This window comes from Mustela lutreola, chromosome 4, assembly GCF_030435805.1.
Source record: "Mustela lutreola isolate mMusLut2 chromosome 4, mMusLut2.pri, whole genome shotgun sequence".
Classification (NCBI taxonomy): domain Eukaryota; kingdom Metazoa; phylum Chordata; class Mammalia; order Carnivora; family Mustelidae; genus Mustela; species Mustela lutreola.
In genome coordinates, this window is record NC_081293.1 from 153,608,539 (window position 1) to 153,630,487 (window position 21,949).

General features: G+C 56.0%; 4 protein-coding genes and 1 long non-coding RNA gene across 9 annotated transcripts in view; 1 reads left to right on the plus strand and 4 right to left on the minus strand.

Moving 5' to 3' along the window:
- HOXA3 (homeobox A3) overlaps positions 1-6,932 on the minus strand; it is a 45,776-nt gene extending 38,844 nt beyond the window's left edge. For 2 of the 3 annotated variants that reach the window (XM_059171419.1, XM_059171416.1), the window contains exon 1: positions 4,797-5,935. The gene's annotated coding sequence lies outside the window, so the exon portion shown is untranslated. Of the gene's footprint in view, positions 1-4,796; positions 5,936-6,793 lie in introns of those variants that run through there. The other variant, XM_059171417.1, reaches the window with a different exon arrangement.
- Positions 4-7,147, minus strand: HOXA6 (homeobox A6). 3 transcript variants are annotated; one of them, XM_059171430.1, is made up of 3 exons: positions 6,794-7,147; positions 1,706-1,820; positions 4-263 (listed from the first exon to the last, which is right to left on the minus strand). In XM_059171430.1, exons 1-3 carry the CDS (start codon positions 7,145-7,147, stop codon positions 4-6), a joined length of 729 nt encoding a protein of 242 aa, XP_059027413.1. The 3 variants fall into 3 exon arrangements, with proteins under 3 accessions (XP_059027413.1, XP_059027412.1, XP_059027414.1); XM_059171429.1 differs by having other exon boundaries at positions 1,706-1,967; XM_059171431.1 differs by lacking the exon at positions 6,794-7,147 and having other exon boundaries at positions 1,706-2,379.
- LOC131829544 (uncharacterized) lies at positions 1,890-6,909 on the plus strand. Its single transcript, XR_009352904.1, has 3 exons — positions 1,890-1,984; positions 6,056-6,162; positions 6,800-6,909. It is a non-coding gene; the product is annotated as an uncharacterized LOC131829544 (long non-coding RNA).
- A 2,271-nt stretch (positions 7,148-9,418) lies between the features above and the next one.
- On the minus strand, positions 9,419-11,687 carry HOXA7 (homeobox A7). The gene is made up of 2 exons (XM_059171432.1): positions 10,819-11,687; positions 9,419-9,855 (listed from the first exon to the last, which is right to left on the minus strand). The coding sequence occupies exons 1-2, from the start codon at positions 11,195-11,197 to the stop codon at positions 9,533-9,535; spliced, it is 702 nt and encodes a 233-aa protein (XP_059027415.1). The 5' UTR covers positions 11,198-11,687; the 3' UTR covers positions 9,419-9,532.
- A 5,461-nt stretch (positions 11,688-17,148) lies between these two features.
- Positions 17,149-21,780, minus strand: HOXA9 (homeobox A9). Its single transcript, XM_059171435.1, has 2 exons — positions 19,670-21,780; positions 17,149-18,590 (listed from the first exon to the last, which is right to left on the minus strand). Exons 1-2 carry the CDS (start codon positions 20,244-20,246, stop codon positions 18,352-18,354), a joined length of 816 nt encoding a protein of 271 aa, XP_059027418.1. The 5' UTR covers positions 20,247-21,780; the 3' UTR covers positions 17,149-18,351.
- Positions 21,781-21,949: the final 169 nt, after the last annotated feature.

A 21,949-nucleotide genomic window follows, 5' to 3' on the forward strand; every position in this document is an offset into this window, starting at 1 on the left:
CGTTTACTCGCCCGCCTTTGCCTCAGCGTCCTCCCCGCTGGGCTGTGTGGAATTGATGAGTTTATTTTCCTTTTTCCACTTCATGCGGCGGTTCTGGAACCAGATCTTGATCTGGCGCTCGGTGAGGCAGAGCGCGTTGGCGATCTCGATGCGGCGGCGCCGCGTCAGGTAGCGGTTGAAGTGGAACTCCTTCTCCAGCTCCAGCGTCTGGTAGCGTGTATAGGTCTGGCGGCCTCGGCGCCCGTGACTCCCATACACAGCACCTGCGGGCAGAAAAGGCCGGGCGCCGGTGAGCCAGGATCCCGGCAGCCGAACCAGGCAGACCCGCGCCCCGCGCCCCCGGCCTCTAAACTGGAAACCACCGCCTCCACTCCAGCCTCTTTTCGCTATGTCTAAGGCCAAAAGCCGGTAGGATGGGAGATTATTTCATACCAAGAGAGATGTTTTCCACCTAAAACAGTCTGGAGTGAGAAGTTATTGTTTTGGGGGAAATCTGCTCTGTAAGAAAATCATTACAAGCAGAAGAAAGAATGAGCATTCTTAATTCAGGGTACCTGAGTTGTGTTTTTGTGGGAGTGTAGGGTGTGTGTCTTGAAGTGATGGGTGTGGAACCCTGTGAATAGGATGGGCACTTGGAATTCACACACCGATCCCTGTGAAGGTGTTACTGTGGCCAGACGTGTCAGGACTCGACATGGGTTTTGGTGGTGTTTTTTTTTTTTCTTTTTTTTTAAATGATGAAAAATGGTCAGCCCTCTCAAATCTTTGCAAACTCCCCCCAAATTATATGGCCCTTCTGAAAAATGCAGAGCTCCCTTGGAAAAACAACAACAACAACAACAAACAAGTGGATCTTAAAGCAAAACACTATCAGTTAAAAATTCTGCATTAGGTTCTGCCCTGCTCCAAGGATTCTCTGTCGAATTTTTGGAAAACAGAGGCAAAGGGATGGAGATATGGGCCATCTGGGGTTTCTGGAAATGTAGGACTGTGATGGGCTATCTGTTCTGAAGCCAAAGGAGCCCATGGGTGGGGGGGCTCCCCCAAGCTGGGTGTATGAGACTCAGGCAGGTCCTCAAAAGGAGGCAGAAGTTGGCTAAGAGTGAGCAGTTGAGTGGAAGGGGGAGGAGGGGAGGGAGGAGAAAGAAAAAATCCTGAGGCTGGAGATGTGGCCCTCCAAGGCTTTAGGGAGACACTAGAAGAAGCCAAGTGAGAGCCTCTATCTATATGGGTTTCTGAAAAGCAGAAAGGAGAAGGGTTGGGGGGTGAAGGGGAGTTATTAGTGCTGGGTGCAGAAGGCCATCTCTGCTTGGGGATCTGAGCAGGGTGTTACCAGGGGGAAGTGTGGGCAGGCACTCCCACCCATCCAGCCTAGCTCTCTGTTCAGGTTGCCCCTGTCACAGAGTCTCACCTAGAGTGGCAGTGACCCCTCTCCATCCCCTAAGGTGTCACCTTACATGGCTACTAGTGCGGTGCCCTCACTCTGCCACAGCTTGATTGCCTCACTGGGAATGGGTTGGGTTTTGTTGCTGTTGTTGTTGTTTTAATCTCTTTTTTAAAAAGCCAGGAAACTTTGTTCATTCTTTCCTCCTTTCTTTCTATTTCCTTTTTCTGCTTTCCCTGTCTCCTCCTTCCTTCCTCCTTTCCCTGCCCTTTTCCCCCTCTCCCTCCACGCTCTTGGGGGGGCTGCAGGGAAATGCCTTACCCGCGCAGGAGTTCATCCGCTGCATCCAGGGGTAAACAGGACTCGTGTACTTCCGGTCGGTGCCTTCGTCATGGAGGGCTTTGCCCGGCACGCTGCTGCTGTCGGGTTTGTACTGCTGCTCGGGAGAAAAGTGCAGGTAGTCCCCGGGGCCCCTCTGCTTGCCACTGCCCGAGGGCGAGGCGCCACTGAGGTCCTTATCAGAATAGAAGCACGAGGCCCCGTACTCGTAGGACGCCCGGTTGCAGGCCAGGACCGAGTTGGACTGTTGGTAGAAACAAGGTGAGGTGTACGTCTTGTCCGGGAGGCTCGACGCCCCGTACGAGGCCGGGAAGGGCCTCAGCGCGTCATAGCCGGCCGGGTAGAGGGGCAGCTGGCCCAAGAAGGAGTCCTGGCCGCTGGGCAGGCTCCCGGGGAAAGTGGGATTCACAAAATAGGAACTCATTTGCGCGCCCCTCTGCAGGACTGTGATTTGTTGTGTATTAGTACATCTGGCTATAACTATTAGTAGTCATCGAACTGGTTTGTTTCTGGATGGCCGAACGCCAAAAGCGACAGCAGCAAATCGCACCAGCTGACGCGGCGGCGGCCAATGGGAGCGAGCGCTGGAGCCCGCTCCCCGGGGACCGCGGCGACCGAGGCAGCAAAGTTACAAACAGCCCCCAGCCCGCCCGCCCGCCGCCCGCCGCCCGCCGCCCGCCCGGCAGATTAATGGGCGCGCACAGCCAGCCGGCCCGGCTCTCCTCCCGAACGCCAGCGGCGGGCACAGCCCGGATAGGGACGTGCGAATCAGGCCGGGGTAGGGGCACGAGAGTCCGGGCCGCAGCAAAGCCCCCCGCCAGGCCCGCTCCTTCCTCCTCCCCTTCTTGCCTACTTCGATTTTGCCGGTTTTTCTTTCCAAACAGGAAACCTGACAGCCCCGCGCCCGGAGGGGCGGTGACAACGAAGGCTTTGCTCCCCGTCGGCCTGCCCTTGCGCCGGGGCCCAGAGTTTGCCCCTCCCTCTGCACCCCCCTACCGGTGGGTGCGCGTTCCGGAGTTGAATAAGGGGGTCTGAGAAACCAGGCCTTCACGCCCTGCTCCTCACTCCTGCACCTTAGGAATCGGTGCATCCCTTCTTGCTCTCCTTCCCCACACCCACCAAGGGCCTGGGCCTCGCTGCCGCTGGGTGCGGAAGGCTCACCTCCAGCTGACCAGGATGGGCCTAACGTCTTCCCCCACTGGCCCCATCCTCCCACAGACAACACGTGTCCTTTGAGTTCCCACGGGCTCCCCTCCAATGGCCAGCGATTGCGTGGCCTCAAAGCACCCCACAAGCTGTGCGTCCGGGTCCCATCTTTGAACCCAGGAACTGAGAGGCCAGAAACCACTGGTTTCAACAAGAAAGGGACCTACAGAGGAGTGACCTTGAGACTAAGCTCCAAAGCCAGCCATGGGACCTGCTCCCCTCTCCCAGCACTTGGGACTCTCCCTCCCGACACCCGGACTGCTCAGAGCTGAGACAGATCCAGATGCGGAATCTCTGTCCTCATTTAAGAGGCACAGCGACCCAAGGTCCCTGCCCAGCCAGGCATAGAGGGCACCTGGGATGTCCCAAGGCTGTGAGATCACTGATGTGCTTGTTTGGGGGGCCTCCCCACAGCGTGCACTTTGCTGGAGTGTACCCTTTTCCATGCCTTTCCTGGGACTGTTGGGGGCCTGCCGCCTGCAGTTGCTCTAATACTAGGAATAGCTGTTTCAACGGCTCCAGGAACCGCCTGCATTGGTTTTTACCGTGGTCCCAGGCCTGGCCTTCCCCAGACAGGACGTGAAAAGCTTGTCCTGGGTTGCTTTTCCTTGCTTGATAGGTGTGCCTTCGAGATAGTTGACTTTTACAGCACATTGATCAATCTCATTTTGTAAAATGTGATATCTTTCCAATGGCATTTTTACAACTGTATTTGTTGGGCTTGTAAAACCCTTGAATTAGGTTTAAAATCCTCAATTCTGTGGAGGCTGAAAAAAGACTATTTATACAATTTGGTTGAATTTCCAGAGGATGTTTGTAAGATCTGTAAAACTCTGGTCTGCAGGCTCATGGGGTTCAGGACTTGGGGGAGGGGGGTAGAAATGCCCTCCTAGGAATCTGCCAACGACTTCCTTAATCTCTTCCCTGCTTTTTGATTTTTTCCCCTGCCCTCACTTCCCTCAAAAGGAGAAAACTGGGAAAGGACTGGGTTATTGGTGGCTTCCACAGAACCTAGCAAGCACCCCTGAAAATGGCTTCTGCCCACCCGATGGGGGCTGGACCCAGAAACCTTCTGCCTGTGCCCCAACCAATCCAAGCTAGGGAAGTTTCCCCTTTGCATATATATATATATAAAGAAGGGCCTGGAAGGAGAGGATAGAATGTAACATTCCCCTGGAATTTCCTCAGAGAATGGACAGGATAGCTGAAAATAAAAACTCAGTTAAAAATTCTAAAGGGAACTATATTTTGAAAGCTATGTCCAAAGAAAATCATGTTTGAGTTATTGTTTCTTAAACAAGACCATTAGATGACAGTGATTTCAAACAAATGATTGTTGTTCAAGACAAAAATAACTGTTCGGAGATGTTGATAAATGCTTACATTTATAATTTCTGTGTTATACCTCCAGGTCTCACACAGTACTGGGACTGATGGCAGTTTATTCCATATACCACGGTTATTATTTGTTATGGTTTGACTTGGATTTTTTATCTAATAATTACCCCAGACAATGACAGAATTTGATTTCTCAGCTAAGAGCCAAAAAACATTATATTTCTAGCTTCTACAGGCTCTGAGATTAAAAAAAATAAATAAATAGAAATTTCTATGTGTTAGCCAAGGCTGGTACATCTTATGTTGGCGATGACCCAATTTATTTCTCCAACCAGCATTAGGTGCCTATATATATATATATATATAGAGAGAGAGAGAGAGAGAGAGAGAGAGAAACAGCGAGCGAGAGACATAGACACACTCAGGCAAGAATAGGAGCCCCAGACGCTGGAGGGAGCCTCTCCTGGGATAGTGAGAATGGCTACTAGGACTCTCTTCTAGGTCAAAGCCACAGAGAAAGTCCACTTACCTTTCAGCTGCTCTTCAAAGGGGACTGGATAGCGTGCAGGGCCCCACAGTCTGCCCTTTCCCTGGGCTGCCCACTCGACCTCCGCCAGCCTGGGGGGCGGCCTGCCGGTGTGTTGGGGGGACCTTGAGGGCCTCTGGATCTGTAGCCCAGGACAGAGCCCACAGCGCACAGGTGCGGCCTCTGCCTGTCACAGGCCCTCGCCTGACGCCAAAGCCCGCCTTTCTTGCCATAGTCAGTCCTCCTCAGGGCCAGCCAGGCCTGCAGGCCTCAGGACCAGGAGTGGTCTTTCCGATTTCAAAATCCCGAAGCGGGCGCCTTCCCCGCACCAGCGTGCGCCCCGGGGGGCGCCTTGGGACGCGCAGTTTGGACAGAAGCAGCCATGACGTGCCAGGCCGCCTGTGCAACCAGTCTCCATGGCGCTGGGGGTGGGGGAAGACCCGAGTCTAGTCGGGCGTCCAGCTCTTGTCAGAGGTGGCCAAGGCGGGGGAGGTTCCCGACAGGCCCTGGGAGGCCGCCCCTCGAGTCCTCCCTTGCCCCCCTCTCCTCGGCCTGCTTGGGAATCTCCGAGGGGCCCGCGCAGCAGTCGCGCCAGGCTGCACGACGCGGGGCTGCGGCTGGCGTCGGTCCCGGCGACGGCCACAGCGTGGCAGCAGCGAGCGCCCGGCGCGGTCGCAATAAATAATCTGCCGGCGGCAGCCGCAGTCAGGCAGCCCGCGGCCCTGCGACGCAAATGCGCCGCTTTATCCGCCCCGAGCGCACCCACAGCGCGCGCGGCCGTCCCAAACGTCCACAGCCCCTTCCGAATTTTCTAATGCATAGCAAGGTACTCTCTTAAGGTGAGAAAACAGCAACCGAAGCCACAAAACAAACAAAAAGAACTCGAGCCCAGAGCCTCTGGATTGTTTCTGGTCGCAGTCCCGGGAAGCTCCTGGGGCAAATCTGGCCGAGGGGCACCCAGGCCAACCCGCGATCTGTGCCACCGCACCACAGAAAGCCAACGCCCACGGCACCCTCCGTGCCTCCAACCCCGCGGCTCCACTGTCCCTCTTCCGGCTCGCGGAAAGTGGGGCTTGCGGTCGCCAGCCAGCTGCGCCGAGGTGGGTGGGGGGGTCCCCCTATCGCCCAGACTCGGTTTGCGTCCTTCCTTCAACCTTAGCTGCGGCCCCTGCCACACTCAATAACACTACTACGTTCTCTGAACCGAAACTTCCCGCCAAGCAACACCCAGCCAATTAACCCCATCCTCTCCTCCAACACAGAGTTCCACCCACGTACCTAGTCCCTCTCCCCGCGCTTCAGACACCCCTGTCATCGGAAAACCGCGTGAAGGCAAGCAGACAATCAGCAGAGGAACCTGGCTGAATTAGTAAGTTTTTGTTTGCTTTTTTCCCTCATTCTTTCTCTCCAGAAACCGATTCCCTTGGAACAGAAGGTGTTGTGTTGATACCAGTAAAACGCATGTCAGTTAATTAATTCACTTTGCCCTCACCTCTTCCCACCTCCCCAGATCGGGAGCTGTCTCCAGTTGTTGGGGAATTCAGTCGAGCCAACTGGGTCATGAATTAAAAAAAAAAAAAAAAAAAAGAAAGAAAGAAAGAAAAGAAAATCCAAACCAGAGAGGCTGGTAGGGAACGCCGAGTGCAGGGCCACTTCTTTTGGGGGGCCAGGCAAGGTCGCTGGGGAAGAGGAGAGAGAGACCATAGTGCTCCCACCCCATGCCAGGACGCTGTGCCACGGAAGGAAGGCTGGCATTTACTGCCATGGTGAACCAGGGAGAGGAGAGAGAAAGGGAGTGTGTGTGTGTGTGTGTGTGTGTGTGTGTGTGTGCGCGCGCGCGCGTGTTCGTGTGTGTGTGCATGCGCGCGTGATGGAGGGGGCAAGTGTGAACGGTGAGTGTGGGAGAGGGTCTTCAAAGCCGCCCTGGGTGCCCTCTCCCACCGCCGCCGGCGCCGGCTGCCATCTCACCACCTTTGCTCCTGTCTCCCCACATGTCTCACCTTCAGATGGCGGCTCCCAGAAGCTCCTACCCCTCTGACAGCTGTCGCTTGGGCAGCCGGGGAGACGAATCGTCCTCCTTCCTGGTGCCAGAGGACGCGGAAATTAGCCAGGTTGCGAGTTGCAAAGCGGCGGCGGCGGCGCCTGGAACTGGACGCGCCCCACCTCCAGCGGGAGCGGCCGGGCCAGGCCGGGCCAGGGCCTCGTCTCGCTCGCCATCGCCGGACAAAGCGCAGCCAAGCCCGGCTGGAAGGCAGAGCTCCGAAGCAGGCAGGACGGAGCGGAGCAAAAGAATGCGGCTCTATTCTCGCAAGGGAAATTATAAAAAAGTTCATGTTCACGGTTCCCATCCACATGACCGACAGCGGCCAATGGAAGGGCCGAACAACTCATAAAGTTGTATTGCAAAGTTGTAAATTTTCATAAACAACAACGGATTTATGACCCTTTCCCCATCACTAAGAGGAGGCAGCTCTTACACCGGCGCCATCTTACCACCGAGGCCGCCCGGACTTGGGGCCGCAGGTTTTACAAACCCAGTTGGGCCAGGTTTTATTAAAAGAGCAGTAAGAAGCGGGCCCAACCTAGGCAGGAGACGGGAGTCCAGGTCTTCGCCTGCAGAGCTCAGGCTACTCTGCGCTGTCCCTATTGTCCCTCTCCCTTACCCAGACTCTCCACCTTCCCCGCACCCGGACACCCCCGCCAAGGCTCGGCAGCCCGGGTGTGCGGACCCCTGCCCTTCCCATACCCCTCAGTTGCAGTGCTGCGTCCAGAGGCCCTCGCTTTGCCTGAATGCGGGTGGGAGGGGGGCTGCGTCAGAGGCCCTGAATCCCCCCTCCTAGCATGGGGCCGTTTTCAGGACTCATGGAATATTCGGGATCACTGGCAAGGGTAATACCCCTTTCCAAGCCCACCCCACAGCCTTAGAGGGAAGGGTGGATTTGGGGTTCACTCATGGAATTTGTAGAGGTGTTTTGTTTTGTTTTGTTTTTTGTTTTTTAAGGGAGATTCTTGGAATATAATGTATCCATTGAAGATTCCGTTTTCAAGAGATGTGGAAGATGTTTTGCGCGCACACACACACACACACACACACACAAAACCAAGATGAAAATGTCCTGAGAAATGCACATATGCAATCATGGACACACAGAAATGCACACACCCAGTTAGGGGCACAAATGAGTGCATCTATTTACACCAGAAACACATGCACTCAATTTTGGACACAGAATTGCATAAAATCACTGACTTGTGCAGTAATACACACATACATAAAATACACATATTAAAAAAAGAGGTACACACAAACCTATACAAATCTACACCTTAGAATCCACACAAAAAGGGATTTGACACACATTTACACCAATATATCGACACTCGACACTTGGACCCTATTTGTCCTTCCAGTTTTGCTTCCCCCAAACCTCTGTGGGCTTCCAGACATAGCAAACCCTGGCTAGGCTAACCCCAACCAGGCTTACCTCTCTTTCCCAGCTCCTCCTCGCACCCCTTCGCACCCTGTATAAAGCAGTCCACATTTTTTTGTCACCAAGCATCTTTATTTTTCTGTTACATAAAACACGGTTAGCTGGGCAAGACAGGAAGTGTGCCTTCCCATTCCTGGAACCCCAAGCTAGAGCCTACAGGGACAAGGGGGACGCAGGACAACACAAGAGATGAAGGGCATTGGGAGGGGCATCAGTCCTCTCCACCAGCTATAAAGTTAGCTCAAGACAACACACCATGCTACAAAGTCACCCCATTAACACATCCTTCCCAAGTCAAGACATTGCCTTACAAATGAGCTCCAAGACTATATAAATGACAAAAAAAAAAAAAAAATCTTGTTCAAATATACAATATTTGCTATTGTAGGAAAAGTCAGGGTGTACATATTCAACATGGCTAGACAGTAGGACACAGGGACCAGGGAAGGTGCAGGAAGGCTGGGAGCATCTCTGTAGTCCTACTAAGCAGAAGCTAACCCAGAGATCTGCAGCTAGCTTGGGAATGCTCCCCTCCAGAAGTAGGGGTAATGGGCCTGAACTTGGGGTGCCCAGGCCAGAGAAGGAGGGATTCTAGGTTGCAGCACTTAGAATGCTTTGGAATAAATATATTATTTTTCAATTTAAATAGAAGCCAATACCCTGGTCCCCGGACCCCAGCCCTTCTCCACGCAGCCTCAGGGACCCCAAAGGCTGCCAGGCAGAAGCAGGAGGGGCCTGGCGGAGGAAGGGGCCGGGACTAGGTAGCAGGCAAGCCAGTGAGCACAAAATAGGTAGTTTGGGAGAGTAGGTAGTACTGAGAGAATCAGGTCTTTTGCCGTATGGGGGAGGTGCTGGGTGTCTGCCAGTGTTGGGACATGTCTGGGCTTCCTGGGAGAGGAGGCCTACTGGGGATGGGCCCATAGGTAGTTTGGGGTGCCTCTGGCCGAGGCCTGTGCTAGGTAGTATTTTAGCCGTGCCAGCGCAGAGCTGGTCGGACTGGGGTTAGGGAGGGTGTCTGCTGGGGATCCTTGGGGGCAGAGAGAGCCCCAAGGGGACCCAGTCTAGGCGGCTGCTCGGTCCAGAAAAGATGGGAGCTGGAGTGGGTCGTGGGGCAGATGGGTGCAGGTTGGGGACTGTTTTTGTTTTACGTTTTCTTTTTATTTTTTCCACTTTTGTAAATAAAATCAATGAGTCTCTAAAGACGCTTTTCCCGACTGTCTGGTGCAGCCAGGGCCCCGACTTGGCCCCTCATTCCTCCTCCTCTTCGTCGTCATCTTCTTCGTCTTCGTCCTCATCGTCAGCCTTGTCGGCGGCGGCGGCGGTGGCGGCGGCGGCGGCGGGCACGGCGCCCTCGGGGGCTGCGGTGGCCGGACCCTCATCTTTATGCTCTTTCTTCCATTTCATGCGGCGGTTCTGGAACCAGATCTTGATCTGGCGCTCGGTGAGGCAGAGCGCGTGGGCGATCTCGATGCGGCGGCGCCGCGTCAGGTAGCGGTTGAAGTGGAACTCCTTCTCCAGCTCCAGCGTCTGGTAGCGCGTATAGGTCTGGCGGCCCCGCTTCCTGTCGGGCCCTGGGAGCAGACAGGACACATGGACACATGGACAGATAAACCAACAGAGACACAGACAGGACAGCGCATTAGCCAGGCCGCCGTCCCAGAGCCCGCACCTTTCTCCCAGCGCTGACCCGGGCGCGCGCCCCCCCCCCAACCCGCGCCCCCCGAAAGGGGCTGGGGGAGGAGCGGGAGTGTTAGGGGAAGACCCCAACTGCGGTGCCAGAGCGCAGGCAGCTCTGTGAGGAGGAAAGGCGCAGAATCCCAACTTTACAACCGTCCTTTCCAGCCGGCTAGGCTTCCACAATGTCCGGCTTCCCCCTGACAAAGGGAAATTGTAAATATAGAGTGTGGGCAAGTGGGAGACGCTGCGCTTTTGCCATTCAAAGGCGAGTTGGGCCGCTTCCCCCGCCCCTTGCTAGGCAAGTGGGTGACCTTCGGGCGGTCCGCACTCCAGGGGCGCCTTTCCTTCCTAGCAGACCGCGCCCCCATAGCCGGACCTTCCAGGGGCACTCCGACCCCCTGTCCCCGCTCTCGTTCCCCACCCCTCCTTTAACTGGCCCCTGGCACAGGGGCGTAAGAGGGGCCCTGATGAAGGGTTTGGCTCTTCCTGCTTTTGAAAAAGAAAAGCCAGGCCGAAAGGAAAAGGAGGAGGGAGCGAGAGAAGAAAGGGAGAGAGAAAGAGGGAGAAAGTCAGAATAGCGAACAAAATGTTAAAATTCCAAGGCAAATGGAGTTAAATAAATTTACGAGGATCGAACCCATTAATTGGGTCATAAAAAGTTTTATGAGCCTCATTTACATACAATGCTACGGGCTCTCCACGCTATGGCGCCTTGACTCTAATTAAAACCAGAAAGGCAGCGCCGCCAGGAGTCACGGGGCCGTCGGCTCGCAGTCGCCTCTCTCCGCGCTCCGCGCTCCCCGCTGCCCGTCCGCCCGCTCGCCTACCCACCCGGTCAGCCTAGCTGCCTCGCCTACCTGAAGACCGCATCCAGGGGTAGATGCGGAAATTGGCCTCCGCCGGGCCGTGCAGCGCGCCTTCGTCCGCCTTGTCGCAAGCGCCTTTGGCGAGGTCACCGCAGAGCCCGGGGATGTTTTGGTCGTAGGAGGCGCAGGGCAGGTTGCCGTAGGCGTCGGCACCCAGGCCGTACCCGGACGCGAAGGGGCTCTGATAGAGGGGGCTGTTGACATTGTACAAGCCCGGTACGGTGGAAGCGAAGGCGCCGGCGCCCGCCCCGTAGCCGCTTCTCTGCGAGTTGGGCGCAAAGGAGCAAGAAGTCGGCTCGGCATTTTGGAACAGAGAAGCCCCCGCCGTATATTTGCTAAAAAGCGCATTCACATAATACGAAGAACTCATAATTTTGACCTGTGATTTGTTGTCCGGCAGCTTTCAGTGTCGGTTTTACGAGGTAGCGTGATATATGATAACATTACACCCCCAGATTTACACCAAACCCCATTTTCTTTTGGACGGAGCTCGCCGCAGCACGTGACCGCCCACATGACCGCCTCCGCCAATCTCAGCAGCCCTCACAGGTGGTCTTGCTCCGCGGGGCCCGCGGCAGCCTAGAATGGAAGGGGAAGAGGCTCAAATATGTGGCCAACGAATCTGCCCGCGCCGGGCTGGCCTGACGCGTCCCGCGGGAAAAGGACCCCGAGGCTCCGCGCGAGCGCTCAGCTCACCGCAGCGTGGACGCCTGGCCTGCAGAGACTGCGCGGGGCGGCCGGGCACAGCCTCCTTTAGCCTATTACCGAACTCTGGAGCAAGCCTGCAGGCCTCCCGAACCCTGTCCTGTCTACTGACCCAGCCTAGGGAGGGTCTCTACACTCGGCGCACCCGCCCGACCCACGGCAGTCCATGGGCAAGTCTCAGCTTTGGGCAAATCGGTTCTTTGCCCGCTTGTACCCCCCGCACGCCCCACCCTCCGCCACGTCCACTGGGCGATAGGCCCAGTTGGACTATGATCCAGATGGGGCCGGCGCAGCGTCACTTCCAGCTGCAGCGAGAACGCCACCGCAAACTGGAACCATGTGGTTGGAATAAAGTCAACGTCTCCCGGCTTCCTTTCCTTAATCGGAGGCACACTGTTTATCCGCCTTAAAGGAAGCAGTGAAATATTTATCTATTAATGAGCCTCATTTGCCAACAGATTTATTAACGTGGGGTTCCCCTCCTGCCTCCTGGACACCGCTGTCCTGGCAGGCTCTATGCATTCGCTCCTGGGCACCTGGCTGGCCTCTGGCAGCCTAAGAAATAGCTGGACACTCTTTTGTTCCTCCCGGCAACCTCTGGTTTCCCCTCGCTCAAGGGGAACCAAGTCTCTTTCCTCCAAGGCTGGAGGAACCTCAGGCCCTACACTCTTCCAGGTACCCCTAGTGCTGGGACTTTTCTGGAAGCCTTTACCGGGGCCACCCATGGGCCTCTGCCAGCTCCTCATGGTCTTGAGTGCTTGGGAGCAAGCAATACATATGGTAGAGCCAGTTTGAGAGGAGAGAAGCCCCAGGTGCCTGGCGGCTTCAGCCCACTATGAATCTCCATTTCTTTTTGGAGACCCCCAAAACAAATAGGGGGACCCCCTCTAGTAAGACCACCCAGTTCTAGCGGCTTCACATATCCAAGGCTGGCTCACAGCAGAACACAATAATTTCCCTCCTTCCCATTCAGGCCCCCAGCGCCTGGACCTTACCTTTCCAAGCCTCCAACCCCTACACAGGGTTGGACCAGCCGGAGCCCATGCTGCCCACCGCTCGTTGGAGTGTGGTGGGGCGAACCCTTCCCCTAAAGGCCTCATAAACTGCTCAGGCCTCGCTGGAAGCCCATCCGCCAGGTCAGTATGCCTTTTACTGCTCAGCTCGATTGCACACCATAAACCCGACCTCACAATGGAATTGCCCCGGAAATTCTCCTCTAAATTATAGAGTTTGGTTCCCTGTGTACAAAGCACTTCCCATCACTTTCAGAAAGTCCAGGCCGCCCCCTGCTCACTGCACCCTCTCAGGGGGTCTCAGGAGCACAAAAGGCAGCAAGAGGGTTCAGACCCGGATGCAACGGAGCCCCAGTTCCTGCCTAGTGGACTGCCCATGGGTGTGGGTGGAGAGATGGGGGGCTGTCCAGGCAGGTGGGCGCCTGCTGGTTTCCCCTGGGGACACAGGGGCTGGGGGGGGGGGCAATAACCTGGGATGCTCTTTATGCAGGATCAAGATGATAGGGGGGGGGGGCAATAACCTGGGATGCTCTTTATGCAGGATCAAGATGATAGCGTGTCTCAGTTGGGGAATGGAGGCTGTAACACCGGTAGGGAAGAAAAACTAAATGTTCCAAATAGCATCGCTTTCGGGCAGGATATAAAAACCTAAAAAAGTTAAAGGAAGACGAAGCAAGCAAGAAAGCCAGGAGATCAAAGAGGCGGAATTAGACAGCTTTAGACCAATAAATTGTTCCCCGGGTGACACAGAGCAAGATGCAAAGAGAAAGACCCGGCCCCGCCGCCGCCGCCGCCGTCTGTCTAGACTCCGGCGGCTGGAGCGGCCAACGGCGATGGCGCTTTAAGTAAAACCTGCCCTGAAGTGAGATGACCCAGACCAAGTGGGAGACAGGGTTCCGGGAGCGCGGGAAGGAACACTGAGGCTGGGACCCCAAGCCACAGGCTCATCCCTGCTTGGGTTTTGTCCGGCGCAGGTCCAAACGGTTCTAGCGGGGCGCACTGCCCCTTCGCTTGTGCCAGAGAGAGTCCGGATACTGCCGGCAAGGCCTCAGCCTTTCTAGGCCCAAGACAGACAACTGGGCCGAGTCCCGCGGGTGCCGAATCCTTTCGTTCGTTTCTGGGCTTCTGTGTTTCCTACTGCCTTCGGTGTCTGGGTTTTAAAACGAAAAGGCCAGACAGAGCCAGGCTTTCAGTAAGGCCTCCCTAATCCCGTGTTCTCAAGCCATTGGTTTCCTACCTGTTTGGCTGAAAAGACACAAATGCACTGGGTTATATGTGATAATATTCATAGAAATGCTCATTGATGATCAGCCTGGAGCAAGCATGTGCAGGAGGGTTTCTAACCAGCCGAGCTGTCTTTACATAAAGACGTTTTTCTCACCGCTCTCCCGGAGCGGGATTCCTACCTACCAAGCACAATGTGTTTCCCTTGCTTCTTGTTACCAAATAGGGTTCAATATTTAAACCCAGATAAGAATACAAGCCTAGCCCTGGGAAAGCGTAGGGAGCCTGTTTCCAGTCTGGCCGCTGGCGATTAGCTTCTCTAAACGTTTCCAGCCGCGCCCCTCGCACGGGCTGCGCTCGGTTCTTCAGTCACTGAGCGGTCCCCGGTCGCGACACAGGGACACATCCGTGCCCGACGAGTGCAAAGGAGCTAGGGCTGAGGCGGGGCGGGGGTTGTCTGCCCAGCTAACGGGGAAGCGCTTCCCAGGCAGCCGAGTCAGGAGAACCACCTCCCCAGCCATCCACCGGCCAAGGGCAAGGGAGGCCCGGTGTGGCAGTCCGTAGTCCCAGCCAGCCGGCACCTACCTGAAGCCTCCGAAATCGGTGGAGAGAAGCGGCCGCCACCGATCCGCTCCTTCGCCATTTACTCATATTTACATAAATTGAGCTTTCTATCTGCAGCTTGGATGCATGACCAGGGTGGCTCTAGGGGAAGCTCTAAAACCTTTCTTACAATCAGACGCTGTGAAATATTGTGTTATATAGGGATATATAATGAAGACGTGTGTCTGCAACACCAACCTGTGTATATAAACGGAGAAAGAGGGAGGAAAGGAAAGGAAAGGGAAGGGGGAGGAAGAGAGAGGGGGGGGAGAGAAGGGAAAACACTCAGGAGATCTGTCAACCAAAATCCAGTCCCCAGTTTTACAGCGTGTACAGCGCGGAGACGCAGGTTGTAAACATTTTGTGGGCTTGGCAGAGACTATTACAACCCAAATAAATACACCGCATGGCGTGTTCACAGGGCTCCGGGGTGCTTCGATGGGTTCTGTTTGTTTTGCGTTTTCCCTGTGAAACCATTCTGCACGAGGGGTTGATCCTCGCACCCGCACTCGTGGCCGCCTCCTAGAAGGTTCCGGGGCGTGTTCCCGGCCCAGGGTCCAGGATAGGCTGGGCCTAGATTGGGGTCCCCTCCCTCCTCCTGGCCTCCTGAACACGGGAAACCAGAGCAGCCTGAGCAGCTCCACTGCCAAGGAAATTCGGTGGCGAGAGAAAGCAAGGAAAGCGTTCACGACGTGAATTCCTGTCCTGGAGCTAGGATGTTATCATAATTATTTTAAACGTTGTATTTCTTTTAGAACAATCAAAGCAGCCCCTGGTGAGCCCCCAGGGATTTCCCCATCCCGGGCAATTCAGCCGCCAAACCCACACTAGAAAGTCACCAAGAATGCCTTTGCCCCCGATTTTCCACCACCTTGTTTTATTGCCGCTTATTCGAGGCGGCCGGGTCCCGGGGTCCTGGCTCCCCTGCGGGTGCTGGCTCACCGGCCTCGTACCGGGGCGCAGCGTTAGGGAGCACCCCCTCCCCCGTCTGCCGCAGGACCCTTGATCAACGTAGGCGCCCTCTGCACCCCCTCCGGGAGGTCACCAAGTCCCGGGGCTGTAGGCCTTAGTCCTTGTTTGTCCGCTGGTCAGCCGAGTTTTCCGAGCGTCGCGCTGCCCCAAGGCTTGTCGCGGCCTGGGAACGGTGACCTAGAGTCACGCCCGCGCCGGGAGCTACAGCCCCGCAGCCGCCGGACAGCTGCAACCACGCAGCGCTAGGCCTCCGGAACCGGGGAGAGGAAAGCGGGCGGGAGCGGTGCAGGTCGGGCGAGCACCACCGCTTGCTTGTTTCCCAGCGAGGTTTCCGGCCCGGCCTGAGCAGCAAAGAAAATATACGACCGCAGTTCATTCAAATCTGGGGCTCCCATTCGAGAAAGGCTAGCGTCAAGTCGACATCTTAGGAACTTCCCAGGGTTGCGGCGGCGGGAGATGGCGGCCTGGGCGCCACTTGCGTGGAGCCATACTGCCATCTGCTGGCAGAATCTCTGCACTGCAGCCCCCCGCTCCCTGAACTTCGTCAGCCGCCCGGGCTGGCCCCGCGCCCCACTCCCAAAGCTGGGCCAGAGTCGCGTCCCTGGGGGGTGTGCGTGGAGCCCGGAATCTACGCTGCCGAGAGCGCAGTGCCCATAAAAGAGTTGTTTCCGCAGCCGCTTTATCGGTGCAGACAGAGCAAACAAATGAAAGGGCTTTGGTGGAAAATCTTAATTGGGGCTGGACAGTTGTAAACTCATTAAGGGCCGAATTCCAGACAGTTCGCAGACCCGGCCTTTATGGCACACCCTTACTGCCCATTCTTTGAAGTTCCTTCTGTCTGCAACAACAGAGGGCGTCCCAACCTGGCGGCGGGATGGGGGTGGGGGTGGGGGTAAGGGGAAGACCCATCCCCGGGCGTCCTGGTTCCCCCTTTAGGCATCGGAACTCAGATAACTTTCCAGCAGTCTCGGGGTGGTGGGGGGAGGGCGTGGCGAGCGAGAAAAGAAAAAGGGGGAGATTAGGCTGAACCCTCTGGCCACATCTATAAGGCGCTTGGGCCTCCGAAGTTGTGGCCGTTCCCCCCGCAGCCCTTTACACCCCATAAACGGCAACAGCCCTCATTTGCTTTTATGGCGCTTCCAGCTCGCCGGCTGCCTAGGCCCTGCCTCTGCCAGGAGGGGTGTTCGGGAGGGGAGTGCGGTACAGAACCCAGAATCTCCTGGGTCCTGTCAGGACGCTGAGGTGCGGGGGCGCAAGACTTCAGTCCCCTGAGAGTCCCCAGATGTCCTTCCTGGCGGCCGCGTCGGGGTAGCAGGGCTCGTTTCCCTCCTTGGAGACTCCTCGGGAAGCTGGTCCTTCGACTCCCCGTCGCTCCTGCCCTCACACTCCCCGCCCGATGCCAGGGGAAGGCCTCGAGGATCTCAGTGGACCCGGCTTCGGGAAATATCTCTGGGCGCCAAGATGAAAGGGTGGCCTTTAGCTGCTATTGGCCAGCGGGACCTGAGACCCCGCGCGGCTCCTCGGAGGCCTCTCGGCCTCCCCGCAAATGGGACAGGTCAAAGCCGGGAGCGAGGCCTCGCCGCACCTCGTTGCCCAGCCTGGCTCCGTTGCTTGCGCCGCCAAGCAGCCGGCGGGAGTGGGAGCGCGGCTGGCTGCCGCTGGTCCGCGATCCGAGAGCCCGCCGGCGGTGAAATGGAGAAATCGAGATTCTGCCTCCTCCCCCCAGGCCCGGCCCCCACCCAGAGACACTACCCACGCTCCCCTATCCCAGAGAAAAAGGTGCAAAGAGCTGACCCGCAATAAATAGAAAAGAATCAATATATTTTATTTGCCAAAAAGTTAAATATCATCTCAACACAACATTTGGTCAGTAGGCCTTGAGGTAACTATTGCAAAATATACAGTGTATGTCCAGCCGGATGGAAACCCCAGATTCATCAAGGATACAAATCTACAGTAGCCCAGTGGCGGTTTCATAGTGTATAATTTATTATCAATAAAATTAACTCCATTACAATAAGCATTCATTTTTCCCCCGATTAAAATTAAATGTAAACCATAGGTAGTAACCTTCTGCACATATGTATAGCTCCAAATTTCCTCAATGTTCATCCGGTGCAAAAACAATATTCAAGCTTGTCTGATTACTTTTTTCTTTAATATATGGATTATATATACAATGAACAAGACAGGTTTATAGAACGGGTAGAGACGAAAATGCCCACATTTCCAAAGAGGAGGAAACCATGAATTTATGCATCCTGGAGAACACTTTCTTTCTTTTAAAATTTTATTTCACTGGGAAATCCTTACAGCTCGTTTACAATCCAAGGTGAACAGCCTAGGCATACAGAAGACATGTTCCATACAGAGCTATACTCTACGCAACTATTTTTCTCCCCTAGCAACAACCTGAGTTGAAATTGAATTCTAAGCGCTCACAATCACAACGGGTGCATCACCCAGCACAGAAGTTTGAGTCACAAAACATAATTACCACAATAAAACACAGTGTTCAAGTATCTGGGCAGATCGCTCTGCCGCACAAAGAGCAAATTAAATTAACTACACAGACTAAAAACTATACAGCCCGCCATCAACAGTTGTGCATTATAAAAAGGTAGTATTTTTTTTTGTTGTTGTTGTTGTTGTTTGTTTCTTTGAAGTCAGGAACAGGTAGATTTTTTCTAAAAAATATATACAAGCTAGCACACACAGGCATCAGCGAAAATGTCCCCCCCCCACACCATTTTTTTGTTTGTTTCCGTCTTATAGAAAATGGAAAGCTTACAATACCTCCTCCATCAAAGCGGCAGGCTGGGGGGCGGGGGGAAGCCAGCCTTAGCCGGGCTTGCCAGGGGGAGATGAGGCCTGGAGTTTAGAGCCGCTTTGTGCGGGATGGTTGGGGTGGTGGACGCTGGGGTCGAATAGGGGCGGGAGAGGGATCAGGCAGTCCTTTCTCTTTCTCCCTAGCTCGCTCTCTCTTTTCTAAATGAACTCAGTTGAATCACTCATCTTTTGCCCGGTCCTTGTTGATTTTCTTCATTTTCATCCTGCGGTTCTGGAACCAGATCTTGACCTGCCGCTCGGTGAGGTTGAGCAACCGGGCCACCTCGTACCTGCGGTCCCTGGTGAGGTACATGTTGAACAGAAACTCCTTCTCCAGCTCCAGGGTTTGATGCTTGGTGTAGGGGCAGCGCTTCTTCCTCGTGGAGCGCGCGTGGAGCCAGTTGGCTGCCGGGTTGCCTGTGAAGGAGACAGACAGGGGATTTAGAAAGAGGAGAAGCACCTACGTCCCCCCTCCACTGGGGGCTGGGGAACCTCCTAGGGTCTTCGGCCAAAGTGCAGGACGCTGCTGAATCGGTGAGGGAAAGGCTGTAGAACCCGTACACAATGGAATCGTGGCAGACAGACGGAGGAACGGTCACTTACAATTGCACGCAGTAAAACCTCGGCTTTCCCCTCCCTTTACGAGACCCTCCTCTCTCCTCTGTCCTCCTGTCCTTTTCCTCTCTTTCTTTCCACTCTCTGTACACTATACAAGGATGGAAATTTAGAAATAGATCCTCTTCTTGCCAGGCAGGGGGACAGCACGCTGCCCTGTGTTCCTGTAACGTTAATGCCCTCTTCTCCCCCGCACTAACACACACACTCTCTCTCTCTGTATCCTCCCTTCCCCACCTTTCCTTCTACTTTCCCCTTTCCTTCATTGACTCCCTGGAAGGCCATCAGAGCCGGGTAGCCGGCATGGCGCCCCTAGGCGCCCCAAGGATGTTGATCACTTCTCCAGTTTATGTGAATAATCTGGCATGGGGACCGCCGTGGCCCGGTCGCCTACAGCCTCATCTTGGGCAGGATATACGCCGCCACTGGCTGAAGGCAAGAAGTGGAGGGGATCGGCCGTCTTCTTCAATGTCTAGGCTGCAGTTGCTGCCGCCGCTCCAGGCTCCAGGACAGTCTAGCCGCACAAAAGATTCTCTCTGCCGAGCTGCTTTCGAAGAACGGCCCAAAGTACTGCTGTCCTGGTACCGGACAGCCAGGGAGAGGGGCGGCTGGTCTTGGCTTGGCCGGCAGCGCCTGCCCCGCCCCCTCTCTCTCTCGGCAGCAGCCGCCTCCCCTCCCCCTGAACCCGGCAGCCAGCTTGTCACTGCTCTCTGGAATTGGGGCCCCATCCGAGGCATCCTAAACAGCAACTTCTGGTTCCCGGCCCCTGCTCAAGAGGCTCGCAGCGCAGGCGAAGCAGGCTCAAGAGAAAGCTGAAGGGCTGGCAGATCCTGGTGGCCGGCGTGGAGGCGGCGGCCGGTCTGAAGGGAGGAGACACTTACTGGGATCGATGGGGGGCTTGTCTCCGCCGCTCTCATTCTCAGCATTGTTTTCGGAGAAGGCGCCTTCACTGGGCTGTTTTTCTCTATCAACTGGAGGAGAACCACAAGCATAGTCAGTCAGGGACAAAGTGTGAGTGTCAAGCGTGGGACAGTCACCCCTTCTGGCGGACAGTGGTTCAGGTTTAATGCCGTAAGGCCGGCTGGAGGGCAAGCCCGCGAAGGAGAGCGCGCCGGGCGTGGGCTCCAGCCAGGAGCGCATGTACCTGCCGTCCGGGGCCGCCGCCGCCACGGGCGCCTGGGGGTGCACGTAAGGGTGGTGATGGTGGTGATACACCGCGGCGGGCACCGCGTTGGCGCCCGCCGCGTGCACCGAGTTCCACGAGGCGCCGAACATCGCCGCCTTGGACTGGAAGCTGCACGGGCTGAAGTCGGGGTGTTCCGCCAGCGCGGTGGCCTGCCGGGGAGGCTGACCCAGGGCCCCCGGCGCGTAGCGGCCCGCACCCAGCTCGTCCGCGGCCTCGGCGCCCAGCAGGAACGAGTCCACGTAGTAGTTGCCCAGGGCCCCGGTGGTGGCCATCGCTGTGCCCGGTGCCTGGCCGGTCGGCCCGACCCGCGGAAATTATGAAACTGCAGATTTCATGTAACAACTTGGTGGCACCAGGGGGGGGGGAAGTACAGTCACCTAATAAGTTGCCGGCGCCCGCGCCCCCATTGGCCGCGCGCGTCACGTGCCCGCCCGGCAGAACAATAACGCGTAAATCACTCCGCACGCTATTAATGGCCCGGTGTTTTGCAGTCATAATTTTTATAGCAAAAGCCATATGTTTTTATGCAAAGGGATCGCGGCGCTCCACGATCGGGTTTGTTTTAATTGTGGCCAACGAAGATTAAAAGATCAAATCTGGCCTTGCCTCTGGACTCCCTCCCCTCCCACCGCCGCCACCAGACACACACTTCTTAAGCGGACTATTTTATATCACAATTAATCACGCCATCAGCGAGGCGCGGGTCCCGCGTGCGAGTGCGGCCGGTGGAGCCCCTCACATAAAATTAGACAATAATTGAAGCCATAAAAAAGCAGCCAAATCGCATTCTCGCTCTACTGTATTTAAATCTATATTTATGATATTTCATAAGGAGTGATTGTTTCAGAAGCCACACAGGCTGGTGGGAAGTCGGGAACGACCAACAGATTCGTTTGCTTCGCCGTGGTTCCCGGCTGTAAAAATTTACGAGGACTGGGAAAGGTTAAATTAGACTGTTGGGTTGGGTTGGCGAGCTCCCTGTAAATAATTCCTGCCGTCCCCGGAGATGCGAGTTTACCCCCGGGCCGGCCGCGAAAAAGTCAAATTCAACGCAGCATCCGTCCCAAAGGGAGCCACCACCGGCCCCTGTCCGAGCGCGCTGGGCACGGACAGGCTTCCCAGAGGGCACCGCCTATTGTGGGGCCCCGAGATCTGCCCGCTTTGGATCCCAGGGAGCCCGGGAAGCTGGCTCCCAGCGTTGCCGCTGCACCTCCAGCGAGCGCCCCACCGAGGAGCAGCCGGCTGTCCCTGAGTCGAGAGGCTTGAGGGCCTGGTTGTGCCGCGGGTTCGGTTCCGACCCCGCGCACACGCGCCCCCTCCGCCCCAGCCCTACAGCCCTACGGTCCTCAGCCAGGAATCGCGACACACAGGAGAATGCAGCAGGCCACCCAGCGCCGTGCCCCGACCTCGGAGGCCCTCACGCTGAGCTCGGTGAGCTTTGTCGCACTCCCCAAACCCGAGCTGCGAAAAAAACCCAAAAAAAAAACCAAAAAACACGAGGCAGCCTCCGTGGAAGGCGAGATCGGCTCGGGAGAAGGCAGTCCCGCGGAAGAGACCGCGCGCGGCTCCAGGGGCTGGGAGGCCCGCGCAAGACCCTCTGGCCTCGGGGCCTAGTATGAGTTCTTCAGGGCTCCTTCCTTCCTTTCTTTCCGGCCACCGCCCCGGGCCCCGCCTCGGTTTTCACCAGGCCGATGGCTCAACAAGGTTACAAGGCCCAAAGCTCGCGACCGCCGCTCAAGTCCAGGGCTAGAAATTAAAACCGGGAGGGGCACAGGGCACGGGGCTTTGACTTTAATCCTATTCCTTGGCTTGGCCACATGGAGGAAGGTATTTCTTACCCCTTTTCGAGTCTTCCAGGGTTAAATGAAAAGGCCTCGCGGCCACTGTTGGAAGAAAAAAACCCACCCCAAATCCGAACGGAAAGCAGCGACTCCTAAAAACGGGGTAATTAAATTCACGTGTGAACACTGTGCCT